We start from the raw sequence: 22,856 nt of genomic DNA on the forward strand, positions 1-22,856 counted from the left end.
TCCCATGAGAGGGATCCCAGGCTGGGGTCGTTGGACCCAGAGCCTGCCCTGCACTCTCAGACCCTTCTCAGACCTCTCAGCACAATTGTGCCCTGCCTTCTGCCTGGAGCCTTCAGCTCTCTTGACCATGTTTGTCTGTTGTCATTCACATTGTTCTAGCAAGTGTGTCATGATGTTTTTCAGACCTTAACTCCTGTGACTGGGCATCCTGAACTACTTAATGCTCCTACAATGGATGCCGTATGAGATAATAACGTGTTAGAACACCCAGCATGGTGCCTGTCGGACAGAGGGAGCTCAGCACCTGTTAGTGGAACCCGGAATGGAGTTTCTATGGGGAAAGTTAGATGGCACTTTCTTTGGGGACACAGGCGATGGCCTCATGCACTATGTTCATTCACTTAGACATGATGCTGGGTGCTGGGGCTGGAGCACGAAGGATGGAGACCTGTGCTGATGGCAGGTGGCCAAGAAGGTTTCACAAAGGAGGGTCAACTTCAACTTGAGGTCTTAGAGAACAGAGGAGGATGGCATTCCAGGGCAGGCTTGTGTGTAGTGAGGCTGTTGCACGGGAGACACTAGACCGTAGCAGGATGTGATGTGGCAAAGGCAGTCAAAGGCCAGCTCACAGACTGCCTGCCAGGCCATGCTGAGGCTTGACCCTGCGGGGGCTCTCTGGCTGCAGAGTGGCTGAGAGGTCAGGGAAGAGGGCCTATGGGAGGTAAGTTATTGAGATAATGGAGGCACAAAAAGCCTATGGAGGACTCAGTGGTTGGCCAGGCATGGCAGGTAGGACAGAGGAAGGAGCCCAGGAAGACGAGGTGGCGGGTGCGGGGGATGCATTTCTGGCTGATAAGCAGGTGGGTGAACATCAATGGAGACAGAGCAGGAAGAACCAGGAAGCACATTCTGCACTCTGAACTTCTGGGGTGGGGTTGGGGGAATCCTCAACTCCAATGCAGGAAAGGAATCCCCTTCCCTGACTATGGAAAGTTATAGGACTGACAGCTTGGTTGAATTCACCAGTTCCTTAAGAAGATGAACCCATTATAACAGGCTTGTCTGGAGGTGAGTTTTTTTTTTATCCAGTCTCTGCTTTCTGCTGTTCCTCTGCAATTTTCCACTTTTCCTTTCTGTTTGAGCAGAATAAAGGAGGGCATAGACCGGACTGTCCTGGGCATCCTGGTGTCTTACCATATCAAAGTGAAGCTCACGGTGTCAGGGTGAGTGTCCAAGAACCAATGCTGTGGGCTCTGTCTTGGCCTCTCCCCTTCTGAACTCTTCCTTTCCTGAATGATTGGGAACCAGCAAGGTGGAAGGATCTACAAATTCTGTGGATGACCAAGGAGAGTTTTGGAGAGATTCTGTTTGTCTTGTTGTTGATTGTGTTTGGTCTGACGTCACGTGGAAAAAAGTAGAAGGAGCAAACTACGAAATACGTTAGTTCTACTTGGTGGAAGTGCATGCCCATCCGCTCACAGGGTAGAAGTTGATACGCAAGAAAGGGAAATCCATTTGGTGCAACATCACACTTCAGGAAAGAAGGGCAGCAGCCAAACAAATTCTCTGTAGATCTCCATTTTTGCATCTTCTATGATTCTAAGTCGATAAAGAATCCCCCCAGTTTTGGCTGGGACAACAAAGTAGAGCATGGGTTGATTTTACAAACTGTGTTACTCCAGTGTTTGTAGTTGTAGTGGTTTTCAAAGCGAGCAGAATTACCTTTGATTTTCTCCAAGAGGATCTAAAATGGTAGAGTTTCTTTTAGTGTCAAGATAAGCGAATAACATGGGGTGCCTGGGTGGCTCAGTGGGTTAAAGCCTCTGCCTTTGGCTCAGGTCGTGATCCCAGGGTCCTGGGATCAAGCCCCACATCGGGCTCTCTGCTCAGCAGGGAGCCTGCTTCCCTTCCTCTCTTTCTGCCTGCCTCTCTACCCACTTGCGATTTCTGTCAAATAAATAAATAAAATCTTTAAAAATAAATAAGTAAATAAATAAATAACAACATCTTTGAAAAAGAAAAAAAAAGATAAGTGAACAACAGGTATTCTACAAAGACTTTTGTGGTTTATTCTTGAACCTCAGGGCTTAGACCTAAGTGATTCTTTTTTTTTTTTTTTAAGATTATTTATTTATTTATTTGACAGAGAGAGATTACAAGTAGACGGAGAGGCAGGCAGAGAGAGAGAGAGGGGGAAGCAGGCTCCCCGCTGAGCAGAGAGCCCGATGCGGGACTCGATCCCAGGACCCTGAGATCATGACCCAAGCCGAAGGCAGCGGCTTAACCCACTGAGCCACCCAGGCGCCCCTAAGTGATTCTTCTTTTTAGCTAATCCACTTGAAAAAGAGATGACATCACAAGTAGAGAGGAAGAGTCAAGTTGAATTTTATGGGATTGCAAGGATCCCATAAGCTGTGAGTGCGGAGTGTGCCTGGGACATGTCCATCTCTGAATAATGGGAAATAAGGTTGTGGTATCACTGGGACACTCACCAGCCCTGTCCTGCATTTGTTTCCTAGCTTTCTGGGAGAACTCACCTCCAGGTAAGCCTTGTCACCTTTCATCCTTGATTCTCAGGATGTCATAGGAAACCAATCTGGGGTTCAAGATAGTAAGAGTGAAATCTGATTTGCTGACAGTTATGCTCAGAGGTATTATGAAATGAGGCCCACTGCCTTCTGGAGGCATCTTGTGAATGTTACCTGATTGATGTGAGGCTAGAAGTGTTTCCTCCAGACCATAGCTGAGCCTCCCCTGGGCGAGGACACACACACACACACGCATGCACACACACTCAGAAAACTGGTCCACTCCAGGCAGCTGCCTTTGTGTCTGTGTGTATGAAGCTTACCATCTGAACCATTTTAAAATGTACAGTGCAGTGGCATCAAGGACACTTAAAATATTGTGCAACTGTCACCGCTTTCTGGCTCCTTCATATTTTTACCACTGCAAAAGGAAACCCCGTACCTATTAAGTGGTCTCTGCCATTCCCCCCCTTGTCCTTGCCCAGGGCCACCACTAATCTTTCTATCATGATGGATTTGCCTCTTCTGGTGATTTCACAAATGGAATCGGATGGTATCTGTTTTTGGGCAACTGGCTTCTTTCACTGAGTACCAAGTCTTCGAGGCCCATCCATGTTGTAGCCTGAGTCACTACTTCATTCTTTCTTTATGGCTGAGTAATATTCCACGGTGTGGACAGATCGTGTGTGGGTCCTCTGTTCAGCAGCTGGTGGGCATTTGGCTTGTTTCTACCATTAGGCTCTTGTGAATTCTAACAGCTACCCTTTTTCAGATCATGCCCAAGGCGTCAGGCCCAAAGCCACGTCCAAGGCAGCCACTGACCTTTCAGGCTCTGTCATCCTGGCTCTTACTGTCCCCTCCCTGACACAGAACCCAGACCCCATCTGGGGGTCTGACCAGAGTGGCCCTGTAAACAGGTGCGCTTTGACCAAAGCCATAACGTGGGTGAAGGAAGGAGAGACCTTTGCTTTTTTTTCACTCCTTCCTTTGTTCTTCCTTGGTCCAGATTTGCCTTCTGTTCTCCTTTCTGACTCCTTTCCTTCCTTCTTTTTGTATAAATTCCAAGTCACCCTGAAGCCCTTCAGCTTCTGGAATTTGGAGTGGCGGGTGCTGCTCATTTCTCTTCTGCTCTCTAGCAAGCAACTATGTGACTGTTGACATAGAGTGAACACATAAAAAGTCACGTCCATTTTGGCAACGTCTTTTTTTTTTTTTTTCCCCAAAACTGTCCCTTCGCCAGGATTTCACCTCTCCTCTACCCACCAGAGCTCATCTCTGGACCTAATAACCAGAAGGAAGGGGAATGAGCCTACAAAACCCAGCAGTCTCCGCCATGCCTCAGTGAAGTTTCTGGACCACATTCCAGGGAATACATTTAAAATTCCTCCATGACCACTTCCTGATTTCTGGTTTGTTTTGTTTTGAATCTCACTGAATCCTCTTCCAGCTGGGAATCAATCTCTGCAGCCACTGCTCTGTTCTGTGTGTTTTATAATCCCTTGTGTCTTCTCACCCATCTGCGTTCTCTTTTTTCCAGTGAAGTGGCCACTGAGGTGCCTTTCCGTCTCATGCATCCCCAGCCCGAGGACCCAGGTCAGTCACGCATTGTCTTGGCTTTCTCAAGTCATTTACTGCTTGCAGATTTCTTATTTATTCATGGCTGGTCGTTCCTCCCATCCAAGTACTAACCAGGCCCGACCCTGCTTAGCTTCCGAAATCAGACGAGATCGGGCGCGTTCAGGGTGGTATGGCCGTAGACTGGCTGGTCGTTCCTAACCATGGCCCCAGTAGCATCGCCAGATCATGGCTTGTCATCCTCACGATGCCCCAGGCCAGCCCATAGACGAGTGTTCATCTCCTCAGCCACGAGCCACAGGCCACGAGCCATGGCTTGTCCACCTTCATTCAGCCCGTGGATGACAGAGCATCACTGCTCTTGGACATGGACTCTCTTGTTGGGTTTTATTGGGGATGATTTACAAGCAGAAGCTCTGGTGGGAATAGGACTGGATTGAGATTTAAAGAAAGTTTAGGTGCAAAATACATCTGAGAGGCTGAGGCTTTTGGATTTCATTTGGAAGCATTAACAGGCGTTCATAACATGAGTATTTTTGACAGTAGCGATTGTGATGAGAATACAGAAAATACTAGAGGAAAGGGTCAGGCCAGGTTCCTGAAGCTTTGGTTCCTTTGGATTGTGAACCCTCTATAGTTATAGTAACAAAGAATATTTCTAGTAAAGGTGCTATAAACATGGCACCTGGCTGGTTCAGTGGGAAGAGCATAAGACTCTTGATCTGAGTTTGAACCCCATGTTGGGCACTGGGATTATTTAAGAAAAAAAAGTGGTATAAGCAAGCAAGATTTATTTTTCTTATACTTTATAGCTTTTTGTATCTTGATCATTAAACGGCCTTTAAGATTTTTTTGTTTGTTTGTTTGAGAGAGAGAACATAGGCAGGGAGGAAGGGCAGAGGGTAAGGAAGAAGCAGACTCCCCACTGAGCAGGGAGCCCGATGCATGGCTCCATCTGAGGATCCGGGGATCATGACCTGAACCAAAAGCAAATGCTTAATCAACTGAGCCATCCAGGTGCCCTATGAAATGCCCTTTAAACAATAGAATGAGTCCCCCTATTCATTTTGGGTTTGTCTCAAAGTATTTTTCCAAATATTTTGGATTCAAATAGTCAAATGTACTTTGGGGAGAAAGTAATCTGGCCACATTTTTTTCTTATTTGTATCTGGTGGTATCATTCAGATACCATTTTTTAACTATGTGAGATTGAGATGCATTCTGGTCCCTTTCAAGGACATTTTAAAAGAATATTTTAAAACTATGACCTGAGGCAATGCCATCGTTTATGCCAGATTGTTTTCTGGAGCTGTGAACAGACTTCGCAGAAGTGGGGCTCTTCCTTTTCTGGGTATGACATTTTCATGGTCCATTATCATGGCCCTTTCATTGAACACACCACCATGTCAAGACTAAATGATGATCTTGTGTTCTGGGAGATCTCAGGGAGAAAGGACAGATCACCCCATGGCCTTGAAGTTCTGAATTCCTGGGATTTGAGTCACAAGACTTCCATTCACAGCAGTGCTCACAACTTCCCTGCCTAGTTCCAGGCTCTGAGTCCAGACAGGTAGGCTAAGCAGAAATGGCATTAAGTTGTAGCTAACAAACTCTGCCAGGGCCTGGGGCCAAGTCATTTATACCTAATAGGCACTAAAGAAATGCTACTAAGTTTTTATTATCCGCTGTCAAGAGCATCCACAATGGAATGCAGGTGCTTTGATTCTCTTTCTGGCTGATGGTCCCAGTAGTGTAATTATGCCAGCATGTGGGAGCCCAGGATGGTTCCTGCCCCGGGGCCCCTCCGTTGATCTCCTGTGGTTAGCAGCCCACACAGCCACCTCCCTCCCAGTGCCTGAGAGATGGGAGCCTCTCCGTCACTCTGGTGCTCCTGAAAAACCCTCTGGAGCGATTCTCACTCAGCTCTTGCTGGCGCCCCAATGAGGGTTATGGGACTCTACTAGGTGGGCAGAAAGCTAAAGGAACAAAGGAATAGCAGCAAAGAACCACTCAGATGAATAGCAGTTAATCCGGGGCTGTAAAACATATCTGAAAATATAAACTGACAACAGCACAATGATCAATGTGTTAACAGAGAAACCAAATCCTGAGGAGCCTGGGAGTGGTTCCCCAGCTTGAGTGCACCCCCACCCCCAGCCATGGTTAGACGTCCAGTCCTGGGACTCGCCCCTTGCAAGCTGGACCTGAAGCTGTGAGCTGGTCTTGGAGGGTGGGTCACAACTGCACCTAAATAAAATCCAAAGGGAGAAACACTTTGAAAAGAGAAGGCATCCCAGAGGTGAGGGTATGCCTTGTTCTGGTTGGGGGAGGTGAGGGCAAGGTGTTCTGCAGAGGAGCCCAGGGTTCAGATGTGCAGCGAGAAAGGCTCTGGCAGCTGGAAAAGGCAAAGAGGCAGGGAGCACATGTAGTTGTTGTGAAATGCACATATCTAAGCTTCTTTTCCCTTCAGCTATAAAGTCACCAAAATAAGAAATGTTCCAGGTGCAGCTATCACAGAATTTATGCTGAGGGCAGCAGGGTGGTTCAGTCTATTGGGTGTATGACTCTTGATTTCGGCTCAGGTCATGATCTCAGGGTCATGAGGCAGAGCTCCTTGTCAGGCTCCATGCCTAGCGTAGAGTCTGCTTGAGATGCTCTCCCTCCCTTTGCCCCTCCCCTGACTCACATGCCTGTTCTCTCTCTCAAAAAAAAAAAAAAAAAAAAGAATTTATGCTGATAATTCTCTTCTCTCTCTCCTTTACCATGCTTACAATTACAGCAAAGGGAAGGTGAGTCACTGCCCTGAGCTTCTCCGGGTTCTCTGACTTCCTCCTCGGGCACAGACCCCCTTTGGGGTCTTTCTGTATATACCTCATGCTCTGAACACCTCAGAGTCTTCCTTCTGCTGCCTAGTACTATGGCTTGTGCACACACTCGCGCGCACACACACACCTGCATGTGCACACACACGTGTGCACACATACACACATTTGGTTATACTGGGCATGTGTGTCTGCTCTGTGGGTTCCTTCATTTTCTCTTCTTTGTGTTTGTTAAAGAGATTTGACATGAAAAGCTGTGAGCAGTACGGCTTGGTCCCAGGCTCCATCCTGCAGGAAGATGTTGGTCGGTTCCTCTGTCGCAAAAGGAAGACCACCCATCTTGCCTTGCTTGCAATTTCACCGCGAGCTGCGGAGAGCATGCCACGATCCAAACGTTCTCCGCTCTGTTTCAGTTTCCAGGATGAAAATTTGGTATTCGAGGAGTTTGCTCGCCAAAATCTGAAAGACTCAGGAGACACCGAGGAAGGGAAGAAAGACCAGGAGGCCGGGGATGAGTGAAGAAGATGCTGGGAATCGGGGTAGTTCACAGCCTGGATGAGCCACGCTCCACAGTTAGCCCTTTAGTTATGCTAAATACCAAAGTGTGAGTCTTCTCCACAGAAATAAAGTTTGTTCTGCTGCAATCTGATTCAGGCTGGCTTGTTGAGGGGGCTGAGTGATGTCACTGACAAGGAAGCTGCAGCTGTCAGGGTCCTGTGCCTCAGGTGGGGGAGGGCAGCATCTAGAAAGGGAGCCAGACCGGCTCTGGGCAGGCTCGTGGAGGCGGGAACGTGCCCCAGGTTTGGTGTGCTCACCGGTGGAGCCTGGAGCACCCAGGGCTTTCTCCAGGGGTCCTGGGGTAAATCGCTTCCCTGGAAACATATGGTGGCAGGGGGGAGGCAGTGTTTCTAATGACATAGCCAATCTTAGCTCCACAGCCTCCCAGGAGCCTCCTGAGATGAACAGGGCAAAGGACAAATGTGACCAAAACACTCTTCATTACTAATTTAACTTTTGGTCCAAGTCCCTGTTTGAGCTCTGGGGTGCTGGTTAAGTTGCTTCTGAAAAGCAAGCCATGCAATGAGATTTGACTAGTTTAAGGGGAAACAGGGAGTGCCCTGGGAGGACCTTGGAGGGGCTCAGACAACAGAATTAAAGGAAAAATTTGAGTAGCCATGGCTGAGGTGGGCAGGGATCAGAAGCTCCCGGGGCTGCCCAGGAGCTCAGGGTCCCACCCGGCTGGCCCACCTTTGATCAGGTAGATCAATGCCCTGTCGCCAGTGAGGGCAACACCTGACCCCAGGAATGGTTTGTCCTGGAAGAGGAGGCTTCTTGGTTTGAGGGTCTTCACAGAGACTGGGTATGTATGTGTGAGGGGGCAAGGCAGCTCTGTGTCAGGCAGGAAGGTGCAGCTGAAGGGGAGATGGCACCAGGGCCAAGTCCTTCAGAATCCCCCTCCTGGCCTGCGGTACTCGCCAGTCTTGGGAGCTGAGACCAAAGGCCACAGAGGCGTCAGGGGAAGCTCTGGTACGCTTCCTCTGGTAGGCTCTGGGCCATGCTTCAGGGGAGGAGGAACAAAGGGCTTTGCAGAGTTCTGCACAGGTCAACCCCCTCACAGAAGGTAGGAGGGTAAATGAGAGGGAACACGGGTAGGGTGGACACTTGGAGTCAGGTCTCTGGGACCAGGAGCAGGGGCAGAGAGAGCAGGACAGCCGCATGGGGCAGAGAGAGCAGGACAGCCCCATGCATGTCCATGTCCACGCACATGAAGGCTCCCATCCTGGTTTGATAGGATTCCAGACTGGCTTGTGTCTTGGGGACTGGGATTTAGGCCAGAGGCTCCACTTGGCAACGTTGGACATGATCCCCCACACACGAAACAAGGTGTGGAGTTTGAGGCATTCTGATATTGACAGGGATGAGGATTCATTTCTGGAGAAATAATAATAATAATAATAATAATAATAATAATAATATAGGCAGAAGACTGGGCCTTTGACCTGTGGGCTTGCAGGGTCAGACATAATTTCTCCTTGGTGTTTTCTCTGATTCCAAGGGAGCAGCGCCACTCCAGCCCATGCCCCCTCTCAGGAGCCTCAGGAATGATCAGGGCGGCAGGCTGCTCTGGGGATGAAGCCCTTCCCCTGTTTCTGCCCAAGCCCACAGGCCAGTTGTGGTTGGCTCCTGCCTGAGATCCTGGGCAAGCCGGGCACTGAGGGAGTCCACCCGGCAGTGCCTGGTGAGAGGACCAGCCTGTTGGTTCCTGCATTGCTTGACCCCAGGACATCCTAAGTCAGGGTGGATGTTAATGGGCTTGACCTTTGGAACTGTGTGGATTAGAGCTGGAGAGAAAGAGCTGGAAGGCCAATCTGGCACACCAGAGGTCCTAATGGCCCTTGCCCTCCAGGTTATTTTGGGACCAAAATGCCCCACACACAGACTTCCAGGTGCTGGCTAGAATATAGCTTGCAGCTGGTCAGCCTGGAGAGGATGTGGGGGTGGGAGCAGGAAGCCAGCAGCCAGCTGCTCCGAATGGGATATGGAACCTTGCTTGGGCTGGGCCTTCGCTTGCTTAAGTCTCTACTGGCATGTTGTCAGGAGGCTGGGTGTTGGTGCTCAGGTCAGATGTGTGGCCCCGGGAGTTCCTGGGTGGGTGCACTGGAATAAACGGGGCACAAAGGAATTGAGAGTGCTATGTGGAGTGAGTGGTGGCTGGGAACGTGGGACAAAGTTCGGCAACCAGCAACCGGAGGATTGGAGAGGAGGAATCCCTCCTGCTTATTATCAAGCACCTGCCTTGTGCTGAAGGCACTTTACTCTTACATCTCCTCATGAGAGCCATGCTCGTAAGTGGGGCCTGTCACAGCCATTTGTTTGATGAGGAAAGTACAGTTCAGAGACCTTACATAACTTCCTGGAGGTCACACAGCTGGGAGAGTCAGAGTCAAGACCTGAACTCTGGTTTCCCTGAAGTCTGTTGTCAGCCCTTTGCTCCCCTTCTGGTTCTGAGACTTTGGGGTCTTGGAGCGGGGAGGTTAGCACTTCTGACTCAGTGATGGCGGCCCTTAAGTTCTTTTTTTTTTTTTTTTTTTAAATCGAAACGTTATGGAGATAATTGTAGATTCACATGCAATTGTAAGGAACAATACAAAGAGATCCTGTGTTTTCCTCAAGGGTAACATCTTGCACAACTAATGCATGCTATCCCAAAGGATATGGACCTAGTACGGTCTGCCCATCTGCTTCCGATTTCCCTAGTTTTACTTGTACTTGTGTGTGTGTGTGTGTTTAGTGAGCTACAAATTTATCACGTGTGTCACTGGTTAACTTCCTTTTAGAGAGTCTGTTTTCTCCTCCCTGTAACACTTCGCATTGCTCCCCTACGCATTTAAGACTACTGCCTTCTTTATGGTTTACCTCACTAATCCTTGAGGGGATGGAGAGGGTGGGGACCCCAGTGGGCATGTTTGGAAATGTAACGGGGGTGGTTTTTGGTTGTCCCACTGCCTGGGGCCAGGGAAGCGATATGTCACCCGCAGTGAAGAAACGTCCCGCTCCAAATGTCGATCATAACCCAGGTCCAGAGTAAAAAATAAGATTATTCCCATGTTTTGAAATGTATCATGTCTTCTAACGGAAATGGACAGGAGATGCACACCCTTTTGCGTTGCTAAGTGGAGAAGGATTAGGATGTGAAGTGTGTTATTAACGCCACCTTGATATGCCCTTAAGGTGGGGTAAACTCAGGGAGGCGCACATTGTTCGAGATGATTCACAGCGTGAGTCATTCCATAAAGAGGCACCGGGGGAATGTGCTCTTACAGGCAAGGCACTTTGGGGGAGATCTCCAAGGGAACAGCACTCGGCAGTCACAGGAGAACAGAAAGGCTTCTCCGCTCATCCCAGGAAATATGCCCGAGTTAGGTTTCTCTGGTTTAGGAACATAATATGATTCTTAATGAGCCTAATGCTCTTTAAAAAATACACTTGTTATTTTCGAGGGGTCTGAGATTTGCGGGAGAGTTGCGCAGTTAGGACCCTGAACTCCTCCATATCCATCTTCCCTTGTTACAAACGTCTCACACTAGGATGACACACCCACCACACTTCGTGAATCCATAGTGACACGTGACTAAGCTAAAGCCCAGTATTTATTCACATTTCCTTAGTTTTTACTGAATGTCCTTTTTATGTTCCAGGATCCCACATGACATTTAGTTGTCATGTCTTGTTAGGCTCCCCGTGGCTGGGACAATTTATAGGACTTTGTCATGATTGCAATATACTTTTATCCAGCCACAGAGGCTGCCTCGCAACTCACGTTCATGTCTCTGGCTTTTTGCCTCTCAAATGATGGGTTCTAGAGCCCAGACGCCCCCTGAGCTTCTGTCGGGTGAAGGTGACAGGTCAGTCAACCACCTCTCACTTAGTTTGTTCCAAACCAAGTTTATCTTCATCTCCTCTAGGTCTACCTGTGGTCACTGGGGCGGCATTCCTCTTGAAAGCCATGTCCCTGGGAGACATCCTGATTTATCCTGCTCCTTAATCTCCTGACTAGGAGCAGCTGGTCCCTTTTCTTCCCACCTCTGCTGAGTCTCACACGTGTTACCTCCTCTTTCTACCACCAGGACCACTGCCTTGGTTGTGCCCCTAATCAAGCATTGCCTGGATTGCTTTTTAATGCCCTGTTTCTAGTCTTTTTTCCTCTGGATCATTCTCTGTCCAGATACACTGCTTCCTCTACTTTAAACACCCTTCAGCGGCCCCCATGCCAAAGGATGCAGTTTTTGCTCCTGAGAACCGCACCGAGGTGCCCTGGGTCCAGCTGCAGCTGCGCACGTTCCCAGCCTCCTCCTCCTCCCCTCGCCCTCGGCTCAGCAGCTAACTTGCGTGGGAGTCTTTCACCTTGTGTTTTCTTGGAAAATTCCCTCTGTCCCCTCACCTTTCCGCTCAAATCTCCAAAATCTGCTGGGGTCACTCCTCCTCTGGAGAGACTCCAGACACCCTTGAAAAGAATGAACTCTTAGTTCCCCTCCACTGACGTGTCACACTCTTTATAATTCATTGATACTAAATGACTAACCTCCATGGGGATGCAGGACAGGCTCTCCTCAGTGCCCATATTAGTTGCTTTGGCTGTCATCACAAAGGACCACAGAATGGGGGTTTCAGCAGAAATTTTCTCACAGGTCTACAGGCCAGAAGTCTGAAATCAAGATTGGCAGAGTCCGTTTCTTCTTCAGAGTTGACAAGCCTCTTTCCTTGGTTCATAGGTGACATCTCTGTGTCTCTTCACATGGTCATCCCACTGAGCCTGTCAGTGGCCAGTAGGATACCAGTCATCCTGGATTATGGCCCATCCTAATGGCCTCATTTTAACTTGATGCTTTCTTTAAAGGCCCCATCTCCAAATACAGTCAGGTTCTGATGTTAAGAATAACATCTGAAGGATAGTTAGGACTTCAACGTGTGAATGTTGGGGTGGGTAGGAGCATAGTTCAGCCTGTAACAGTCCCTTCTCTCCTCTTGCTTCCTACTAGCTCCTTTAGGTCCAGCTTCCTGGGAAGGCTAGCCTAGAAGCATCAAGAACTTTGGAGTCACAAGGCCTAGGTCCAAACCCTATCTCTTTTCCACTCCTTGGAAGAGGTATCTATCTGAACCTCAAGGCCTAGCGAACTTGCTCTGTGGGGCTTGTGTGAGGATTAGAATCACTGGTCAGTTTGTCTGGTGTGTCTGCCCCGTGGTCAGCTTATGAGAGCATAACTACCTCCATGTGATGACGGAAATGTTCTATACTGGTGCTGTCCCATGTGGTAGCTGCTAAGACACACATGGCTATTGTGTATTTGAAATGTGGCTAGTGTGACTGAGGAACCAAACTTTTAATTTGAATTAACTGGAATTGAAACTGAAGTAGCCACATGTGGCTAGTGACTATAGCACTGGGCAATGCCTGGGGGACTCTGGGCCTGTCCCAGTGTATTTCTGCATTAGGCCCTGATAGGCCCTACCCTGGATGTGAGTACATTTCCTTGGCCATGTCCCCATGCTAGATGGGTTCACTTGTTTTGCCTTTGGAAAGTGTCACTCTGAGTAGTGGGGGTCAGGGCATGTTGACTGGCGGGCAGGCCAAGGGCCACCGAGTCTCCAGCAGCAGCCCTCTGGAACAGCAAGGGGACAGTCATGTAGCCCCCTAAGGATTTGCCCCTCTTACCTGTCTAGCAGCGAAAACAAGTGTACTCTTTTGTGCCCTCCCAGGAAGGCTCCACCTACCCCGCTATCATCATCTGGCACTTCCTGGCTAGCCCATGGGGCCTCACCCCATTCACCTATGCCTCCTGCCTCCACCTACAGATCACTCCCCTCCTGAGTCCACTTCTCTATCTCTGTGGCCCCTCCCAATGACCCAGGGCAGCCACCTGCCCTGATTACTTCAAAGCCTGGATCACAGGCCTCAGCTTTGTGACCCAGCCCTGCCAAGGGATTCCTGTTAATACTCAGGACTAACCCCTTTATCAAGTTTACAAAGCCCTATCTGACCGGCTGGCCCCCAGGCTCATCCCTTCTTGTTATTTTGCTCCCTTCAGGCTATGTGCGACTTCCGTTTTCTCCTGGACACTTGTTCTTTCTTGCCTCCAGGACTTTGCCCAGCCTGGTCCTTCCTCCTAGAACACCACTCTCCTGTCAGGGCTAACTCCTACTAGCCCCTTGCTTCTCTCAGGCATCATTTCTCCCGGAAGCCTTCCCAGATGGAGTTGTGTATCCCGTTCGGGCATCCCAGATGCCAGGACTTTCTTCTTTCTTTCTTTCTTTCTTTTTTTTTTTTTTAAAGATTTTTATTTATTTATTTGACAGAGAGAGATCACAAATAGGCAGAGAGGCAGGCAGAGAGAGGAAGGGAAGCAGGCTCCCTGCTGAGCAGAGAGCCCGATGCGGGACTCGATCCCAGGACCCTGAGATCATGACCTGAGCCGAAGGCAGCGGCTTAACCCACTGAGCCACCCAGGCGCCCTACTTTCTTCTTTCTTTCCTCACTTCTGCATGCATCCATCCACTCCCAACTGTTTATGGTGCAACTAAGTACTAAATGCCAGACACTGCTTTAGACGCTGGCGACACGATGCAGGGCAAGACAGGACGGTCCGCGCCTCCTGGAGATCACTTATATTCTTGAACGGGAAGACTAAAGATTAAAAAAAAAAAGTGAACACAGAGACAAAAACACCACACAAATTGTGTCCTAGACGGGAAACAACAGACGTTAAGACCGGGGGCCAGGAGACAGGGAGTGGGGGGGGCAGTGGCGGCAGACGGGCCCGAGCGCTGCTCCGTCTGCGGCTGCGCGCGCGGCCGGCAGGGGGCGCGGCGAGGCGGCGTGGGGGCCCTCCCAGGCCCCGGGCCCGCCCCCGCCCGAACAGGCCCCGCCCTCCAGACCCCGCCCCCGGCCCCGCCCCCGCCCGCTGTGCGCGCGCTGGCCCGGCAGCATGGCGGCGGCGGCGGGCGCCCCTCCGCCGGGTCCGCCGCAACCACCTCCGCCGCCGCCGCCTGAGGAGTCGTCCGACAGCGAGCCCGAGGCAGAGCCCGGCTCCCCGCAGAAGCTCATCCGCAAGGTGTCCACGTCGGGCCAGATCCGCCAGAAGGTGAGCCCGCGGCGGCGGCCCGGGCGCGCGCCCCTCACGCCGCGGCAGCCCCGTGAGGCCCGCGGCCCGGCCCGAGAGCCGCCCAGGCCCGGCCCTGCCCGGCCCGGGGTCCCGCGGGGCGCCGCTGTCCGGGCGGAGCGCGCCTCATGGGGTAACGGGCCAGGCGCCCCGCCCCGCGCTGGGGCTGAGCGCGTCGTCCGGGCGGGGCGGCTGCGGGGACCCCGGGCCGGGAGAGCAGGTGGGCTCCGCGCGGGGCCGAGCGGGTGGGGCGGGGCGCGGGGATCAGGGGCGCCCGCCGCGGGTGGGCCGCGAGGAAGCCCCGCGCTGCAAGGACCGGGAGGAAGCGGAGGCCTAGAGGCGGGGGGCGAGCGCACCAAAAATGGGTGCTGCTGGCCGCGCCCTGCGAACGCAAGCTCCCCTAACTCCGGGTTCTGCTCGTTTCTGAGGACTGACCCGGTCATTTCCCGCTGGGTGCCCCGCAGACTCACCTGTGGTCCCCTGGGAAATCCAACGGGACTGGGCGTGTGGGGGCTCTTTCTTGACTCGCATGTGTTTTCGTGCCCTTAAGACAAGGGATGCGCGTTCTCTGACCGGCTCTCCCTCCCTCTGGGGAAAGCGGGGAGAGGGGGCTTTCCCTAGCTGCGCACCCGCTGGGCACCTAACTCGGCGGAGAACTTCCAGACGCTAAATATTTGCTGCAGAAAGACGCATTTCCTTTCTGCGGGAGGAAAGTTGCGCCCTTTGTTTTCCCTTTGCGGTTCCCGTTGCAAACTGGTTATGGTTTTGGCTACAGGTGAGCCCTTGCTGTTAGAACACGGCTGCCTGGGGCAGGTGGCTGGACAGGTGGCTGAGGGCATGCTGGCTCTCTGGGCAGCCCCGGCCGATCCAGCTGGCACAGACTCTCTCATTCTGCTGCAGTGCGCTTCTCCTCCGGGGCCAGTTCGGTTTAGCTGACACTTTCACTGTGGGAGCCATTTCTTGCTTTACCCTCTGTCAGCCTCTGATACTTGCGATGGGGGTAATCTTGGGTCTGAACGTGTTACAGACAAGTTTATTGGGAAGTGTTCCAGTTATTGTGCAGATAGGTATTGGACACCTCCTTTTTCCCAGGCATAACGGTAATAGTATAATTGTAATGAGAGCAGTTCTTCAGCGCTTACCAGGCAATGTGCCAGGCACTTTTCTTGGGTTAACTTTGCAGCAGTCTACATGTGTTATAACTCATTTAGTACTAGTGAGAACCCATTGAGCTGGGTATTACCTATCATCCCCATCTCAGGGGATTGGAAATCGAGGTGGAGATGTGAAGTGACTTGCCCAGAGTGTCGCAGGTAGGAAAGGTGGATCTGGATTTGAACCATGGTCAGGATCCTAAGATGGACAGTAGGAGTCTGGGTCTTAGTTTGTAGGAGATGGACATCTATGCATGTGACAGTATGACCTAGTAAGTCCTGTGGAGGCTCAGAGGACAGAGAATCCATCTACTGTGGCATGTAGGGGGGGCGAGGTCACCTTTAAAACAGATCTTGAGGGAAAAAGTTTGCCAACCTAATTGGGGAAGGAAGCACTTTCCACATAGTTGGTGCATATTGACATATGCTGTATCTAAAGGTTTAGGCACACCTGGGAATGATCTGAAGGTGAGTGGGTCAGGTTGAGAGGAAATAGGAAGAGGCTGGAAAGGTAGATTGGGTTGGATTTTAAAGGGCAGGCTGTGGAATTGGGTTTTTGGCCTTGGGCAAGAGGGAGCTGCTGATGGTTATTCAGAGCATGGGAGTGACCAGTCAGATGTGCTTGTAGGAAGATCTCTACATAGCCGTAAATGATACTAAGAGTTGCTCTCCCCTGTTGTTTGGTCCTGGATCCTTGTATGTGCCCAGTGTGGGGTAGATCATGGGATTTACAAGTGATTAATATTAGATCTCTCAGAGATTCCAGTGTTGTCCAGAATTCTGTTCTTTAGGAGGTGGTCCCCACCCCCCCCTGCCGAAAACAAAACAAAACAAAACAATAGCTGCTGTACCTACCAGCTGTTCTGGTTGAGGAGGAGTGATGGGTAGTGTGTTAAAAATACACCCTGAGGATTTGAGTTGCTGAATACAGTCACATCTGCTGTACAAATAGCTTAAGGCTAATTTTTTTTTCATGTTGTTAGAGATTGTCTGAATGTGGGAAATGTGAGGTTTTCTGTGTTCAATAGCTCCCCCCAATTTTTTAAAGCAGATAAGCCATTCAGAAAATTGCTCTGGTATATGTGGTGCATAAGAGAAATATCCAAAATGGTACGGGGGATCATTTGGGGACTAAATGGGAAAGCTGAAACCACTTGAAGTATTTAAAACAGGGAATGTGGGGCACGTGGGTGGCTCAGTTGATTAAGTGTCTGACTTAGAGTCAGGTCATGATCTCAGGGTCCTGAGATCAAGTGAGTCTGTGTCTCTGAGTTGGGGCTCCCTGCTCAGTGGGGAGTCTGCTTCTCCTTCTCCCTTCTGCTCCCCGCCCCTCCTGTCCCCCCCACCTCCACTGCTGCTTGTGTTCCCACATGCTCTCTCTCCTTCTCTTTCTCCCTCTCAAAGAAAAAAAATCTTTAAAACAGAGGGACTTTAATGTAGGGGAGTGGTTGTATAAGTGATTGAGAACCGAGGATGTAGCTAGTGGCCAGTGAAGCAACCCTGAGATGAGGCAACAAGTAGGAAACCACTGTCACCCCTGAGTTTGGAGGACAGAGGGAGGAGGGGGCATTTCTGACCCCAGGAGCAACTCCCACCTGCCAAGAGACTGAACTGCCCTGGGTTGTCTGGTGGGCCCTGGTGCCTTCAGAGGGCAAAGCTGCTGCTGGAGTCTTACCCCATCCTCCTCTTGCTTGGGAAACCCGGCCTGTTAGGGGTCAACCCCTCTGCAATTTGGAGTAGAGCAGAAGATCAGGGAATGGAACTGAGGACAAGTTTTTGAAATACCAGTCCAGTACAAGCTAAGAGCTGTCTTAATGGAAAAAGGAAGGGAAGGATCTTACAACAGTGCTTCTCAGATTTTAATGTTCAGGCGTATCCCCTGGGGATCGTGTTAAAAATGCAGATTCTGGTTGAGTGGGTCCAGGATGGGGCCCAAGAGTCTGCATTTTAATCAGCTCTCAGGAGATGCTGCTGCTGCTGCTGGCCCATGGACCAGACTTTGAGGAACAAGTCCTTATGACATAGGTGTCAAGAGATGCTTTCCCAAACCCCAAAGAAATCTTTAGTTTATGGGGTTCTTTTTAAAAACTTTTCCCCAAGGGGTGCCTGGGTGGCTCAGAGGTTTAAAGCTTCTGCTTCCAGCTCGGTTCATGACCCCAGGGTCCTGGGATCAAACCCCGCATTGGGCTCTCTGCTTAGCAGGGAGCCTGCTTCTTCCTCTTATTCTCTCTGCCTGCCTCTCTGCCTACTTATGATCTCTCTCTGTCAAATAAATAAATTTAAAAAAAAAATCTAAAAAAAAACAAACAACTTTTCCCCAAGTCTTTAGCATTATGAAAACTTGATGAGTGGAGATTTGACATGGTCGTTTAGTAGTTTAGCATTTCACGCTTGTCTGATATTTTCCAAAGTTCCAACTGTGCCCAACAAACACATTACTTCATTTGTGTTTCCTAACTGTAAAGTGCAATAACGACTCTGTAGGACCTCCTAGTTAGAGTGGAAAAAGAAGATGGGGCTAATACACTGGTAGATTAATTCATTAGCATATTATAAAGTATTCTTAAATTTGAATAAAGAACAGTGTGATTCTGTGATACATTATCAGTTAAGATAGAGTTTCATCTATTTCAGAGTTTTAAAGAAGTTACATTTTTGGCTTTGTGCACAAAAGTGCTCATATTCCTGATTTCAATTTTTATTTATTTATTTATTAAATGATATAATTAAAAAATATTTATTTATTTGACAGAGAGAGAGAGAGATCACAAGTAGGCAGAGAAGCAGGCAGAGGGAGCGGGCGGGGGGGGGGAAGCAGGCTCCCTGCTGAGCAGAGAGCCCCATGTGGGGCTCAATCCCAGGACCCTGAGCTCATGACCTGAGCTGAAGGCAGAGGCCTAACCCACTGAGCCACCCAGGTGCTTCCCTGATTTCAAATTTAAACAAAGCATTTTTCCCATTGTGAAATGAAGACTAGCAGATATTAGACAAAATGTTTACGTTGTAAAAGACTTAAAAAAATAGCTTTATAAAGATGTAGTTCACACACCACGCAGTTAACTCCTTTAAAGTGTGTAGTTCAGTGGTTTGTAATATATGCACAATTGTGCAACCATTACCACAGTCAATTTTAGAATGTTTTCATCACCCCCAAAAGAAACCCCATAACCATTAGCATCCGTTCCTCATTCCTTCTCAATTCTCTCAGCCTTAGACAACTGCTCATCTACTTTCTGTCTTGAGGATTTGCTGATTCTGGACGTTTCGCATACATAGAATCATGCAGTATGTGCCTTTTGTGTCTGGCTTCTTTCATTAGCGATAAGTGTTCAAAGTTCATCCGTGTTGCAGTGTGAGCATTTGGATTATTTCCACTTTTTGGCTATTCTGGATGAGGCTGCTGTGAACATTCACGTCCATGTTTCTGTTGGTACACGTGGGTCATTTCTCGTGGATGTCTATCTGGGAGTAGTTTTTTTTTTTTTTTTTTTTTTTTTTTGAAAAACTGCCATACTCTTTTCCAGAGTGACTGCACCATTTTACATTCCCTGAGCAGTGTGTGAGGGTTCCAGTGTCTCCACGCCTGCAGTTATTTCTTCTTGATTATAGCCATCCTAGCGGCTGTGTAGTCATATGAAAAGTTTTAAAGCTCATGTGTGTATTTAATAGCCTGAACTCTGGTGTTAAACGAAGTTGATTCACACCCTTCTCTCCCACTTGTGAGACCTGACATATCATAGACAGTATCCTAGACCTCTCAAGACTTGGTTTCCTCATCTGAAACAGGGAAAATACCTGTTCCTGGGTTGGTGGCAGTGACAATAAATGTGTTCTTGAGCCTTGATTTCCATATCTGCAAAATAGAAAAGGAAATAGGAGTAGTCAGATCCCTAAAATAGAAATGATGATGTTAAGTCATAGAAGTAAATGGGACAGTCTTCGTATACTTAGCATAGGGCCTGACATATCAGCCTTCAGTAAATGGTTTCTTTTATGATTATTTCTGTCTTTTTAATCATTCTCCCGAACCCCTCCTCCCCCAGCTTAAGCTGGTTGATTCATCATCTCTAGCAGCCAGGAGAGCAAATAAAAATGAATGTGGCAAACAATTAGCAATGAAAATCATTTTTAAAAGTTAATTTATTGAATACGAGTGGGAATACCATGGGCTAGTCATTATTTTTCTTATTTTACAGATTCATTTTTTTTTTCCCCACAGATTCATTTTAACTCAGCAAATGTTAAGTGTACTAGGCACTTGGGGTACCTTACTGAACCACAATCATAAATACCTCTGGAGCTAACAGTCTGAAGATAAGACAGACATTAGTAAGGCAATTGCATAGTTAGTGTGGCATTGTGACAGGGATGAGCATTAGGCTGGTGATAGCCAGCGTGCTTTGAGAGGATGTAACAGGTAATTTTGGTCTGATCCTGGGAGGGGGGCAATAGGGGGAGATGAGTAGGATAAAGTGACTTCTGCTCCTGGTAATGGTGGGCTGAGTTAACTGACCAGTCTTCTGCCAAGCACATCTGTTAATATGAGGTGGCTGTTAAGAAAATGCAGTATTATAGGGCTGGGACGGGGGAGGATGAAGGTCTGCGGAAGTGAGCTGGCATCTGGGGCTGGCTGCTTTTTACCTTGAGGTCAGGAACAGTTGGAATAGTGTCCCTCTAAAATTCATGTTCACTTCGACCATGAGTGATAAGATTGTCTTTTATTATTCATAATGAGCCCCTTTTGGCTATACCTGAATTTATGCTAATGGGGTTACTTGTGATGGGGCTCCTAGATAGCTTCAGGATGGGAGCTGGTCACCAGAAAGACCAAACAAGTGATGAAAAGTGTGAACTTTCAGCCTTTCCCCCAAATTCCTTGGAGCAGAGGGGGTTTGAAGATTGAGTTATAAAACCTCTTTAACAAGGAGATTCCGGGAGTTTCTGGGTTGGTGAGCACAGTAGTGTGTGTGTGTGAATGTGTGAGTGTGTGTGTGGTTTGCATGCCCAGAGTGGGCATGGAAGCTCTGCTTCTCCTCAATCTCCATACCCTGCCCTGTGCACCTCTTCATTTAATGTGTCTTTCTGGGTGTTAGGAAGGATGTGGAGCAAGGGAAAGCTTGGCTGCTGTTGGTGGGAATATTAATTTGGTAACACCACATTAGAAGACATTTTGGCAGTGTCTGTTAAAGTTGAACAAATGTATACCCTATGTTTCAGCAACTCTACTTCTAGGTGTATGTATCTAATAGCTTATGTGAGCTAATGTACCCCAAGAGTACAAGAGTATTACTAGTGTGTTTTTTATAATAGCTCAAGAGTGGAAAGATGCAAACATCAGTCAGCAGTAGAATGGATAAGTAAATTATGGTATGGTCTTACAAGAGAATATTATGCATCAGTGAAAATGAACTGCAGCTACCTGCTGATTTAGGATTAATCATAGCATTAATGTAGTCTGGGCAAAAAAACAGACATGAAAGAATGTTGTATATGATTCCATTTATATCCAGGATGGAATGTATAGGACATAAGGTGTTTAGTCTTGCCTGCTTGTGTCTTTAAGCTTGCATGCAAAGAAATGATTATCAGAGAAGTCTGGATAATGGGAAAATATGGGTAGTGATTGGATAGTCCATTAGAGAAGATGCTTCCAGAGTGCTGGTTGTGTTCTGTTCCTTGCTGTAGGTGGTGGGTTCTCAATTTGTGGTAATTATGAGTATTTGTTCTGTGGACTTACTATGTATGCTATTTTATAATGAAAAGGATTTTTTTTTAAAGGATTAATAAAAGAATGAGGAGGATGTAGCTGGTCAAAGAGATATACAAAGGATCTGTGGCCAGAGGGAGCTTGGGGAAGTCAAAAGGCTAAAAGAAAGCTGATGTGGATAGAGTTGGCAAGACCTAAGGCGACCTTGATAGGGACATGAGGCTGGGGAGCTGGGTAGGAGGCTGTGTTAGGGGGCTCTGTAGGAGTGAGGTGCTATTGCTTGAAGATTTTGTTTTGTTATTTTGTTTTTTTAGTAATCTCTATATTCAAGATGGGTCTCGAACTCATGACCCCAAGATCAAGAGTCGCATGTTCTGCTGACTGAGCCAGCCAGCCATCCCTGCTTTAAGGTTCTAGGAAGGAGTGAGACGTAATCTGATCTATGTTGAAAGGATCACTCTGGCTCTGTTGTGGCCACCTGAATGGGAGCTGGTAGCCTGGGTCAAGGCTGTGGTGGTGGTGATAGAGTTCGTTGGATTTGGCATTGGTAGAACTTAGTGATGGTTTGGTGTGGGTGCTGGGGAAGAGGAGGGTTGTGGTTCCGTTGACTGGTTAATGGAGCTCTTCTCTGAGATAAGGAGCTCTACCTGCAGTGGTTCCCTGGCTCCTCTTATTCTCAACTATCCCAATTTCACAGGTGAGGGGCGGGCAGTTAGGTGGCTTGCCAGGGTGCCATGAAGCCACCCAAGCCTCGTAGATTCCAGATGGCACCTCTTCCTACTGGGTCCTACCTTGTCCCTTGATAGTCATGTGGCAGCAGTGGGAGTGGTTCCCAGAGCCTGAGAGAGGGAGCAGTAGGACTGTGGGAGGGAGGGCCCACTCAGCTCAGCCACTGGCTTTAGGATGCGGCCAGAGCAGGGGGAGGACCAGTCAGAGAAGGAAGTGGGAGAAGCTTGGAAGGAAGAGGAGGGAAGGGAGGGGAGGGGAAGAAAGTAAGATCCTGATTTCAGCACCCAGAGGTCCACCTGCACTATCATTACTGTTACTTTTGTATTTCCTTACAGAGTATTTTTCTGGGTATGTTTAACAGAATTGGAATGAAAGTATATGTAAATTTTCACTTTAATGTTACAAGCATTTCTCTGTGTTGTTAAAATCTCTTTATTCTTATCCCTTGTAATGGTTGTATCGTATATTCTGTGGAGAATACCTTTGCAAGGAAGGCTCTTTTTCAATTTTTAATTATGAAAAATTTAAAAAGAATAATAGTAATAGTACAGTGTATGCCTAATATACTTACTACCAAGAATCAATAATTGTGGGGCGCCTGGGTGGCTCAGTGGGTTAAAGCCTCTGCCTTCGGCTCAGGTCGTGATCCCGGGGTCCTGGGACCGAGCCCCGCATTGAACTCT

General features: G+C 48.7%; 2 protein-coding genes across 7 annotated transcripts in view; both read left to right on the forward strand.

The window, feature by feature from the left end:
* Positions 1-7,567, forward strand: part of SAG (S-antigen visual arrestin) — a 36,647-nt gene extending 29,080 nt beyond the window's left edge. For 3 of the 5 annotated variants that reach the window (XM_047721396.1, XM_047721397.1, XM_047721400.1), the window contains 5 exons: positions 1,146-1,223; positions 2,520-2,543; positions 4,066-4,121; positions 6,883-6,892; positions 7,339-7,567. In XM_047721396.1, coding sequence (XP_047577352.1) covers positions 1,146-1,223; positions 2,520-2,543; positions 4,066-4,121; positions 6,883-6,892; positions 7,339-7,444 — 274 coding nt within the window. In that variant the 3' untranslated portion in view covers positions 7,445-7,567. The remainder of the gene's footprint in view (positions 1-1,145; positions 1,224-2,519; positions 2,544-4,065; positions 4,122-6,882; positions 6,893-7,338) is intronic. The other 2 variants (XM_047721398.1, XM_047721399.1) reach the window with 2 other exon arrangements.
* A 6,819-nt stretch (positions 7,568-14,386) lies between these two features.
* The window catches only part of DGKD (diacylglycerol kinase delta), a 127,911-nt gene continuing 119,441 nt past the window's right edge, over positions 14,387-22,856 (forward strand). For both annotated transcript variants that reach the window (XM_047721413.1, XM_047721414.1), the window contains exon 1: positions 14,387-14,565. In XM_047721413.1, the coding sequence (XP_047577369.1) occupies positions 14,410-14,565 (156 nt within the window). In that variant the 5' untranslated portion in view covers positions 14,387-14,409. The remainder of the gene's footprint in view (positions 14,566-22,856) is intronic.

The sequence above is a fragment of the Lutra lutra genome, chromosome 3, assembly GCF_902655055.1.
Source record: "Lutra lutra chromosome 3, mLutLut1.2, whole genome shotgun sequence".
NCBI lineage: Eukaryota > Metazoa > Chordata > Mammalia > Carnivora > Mustelidae > Lutra > Lutra lutra.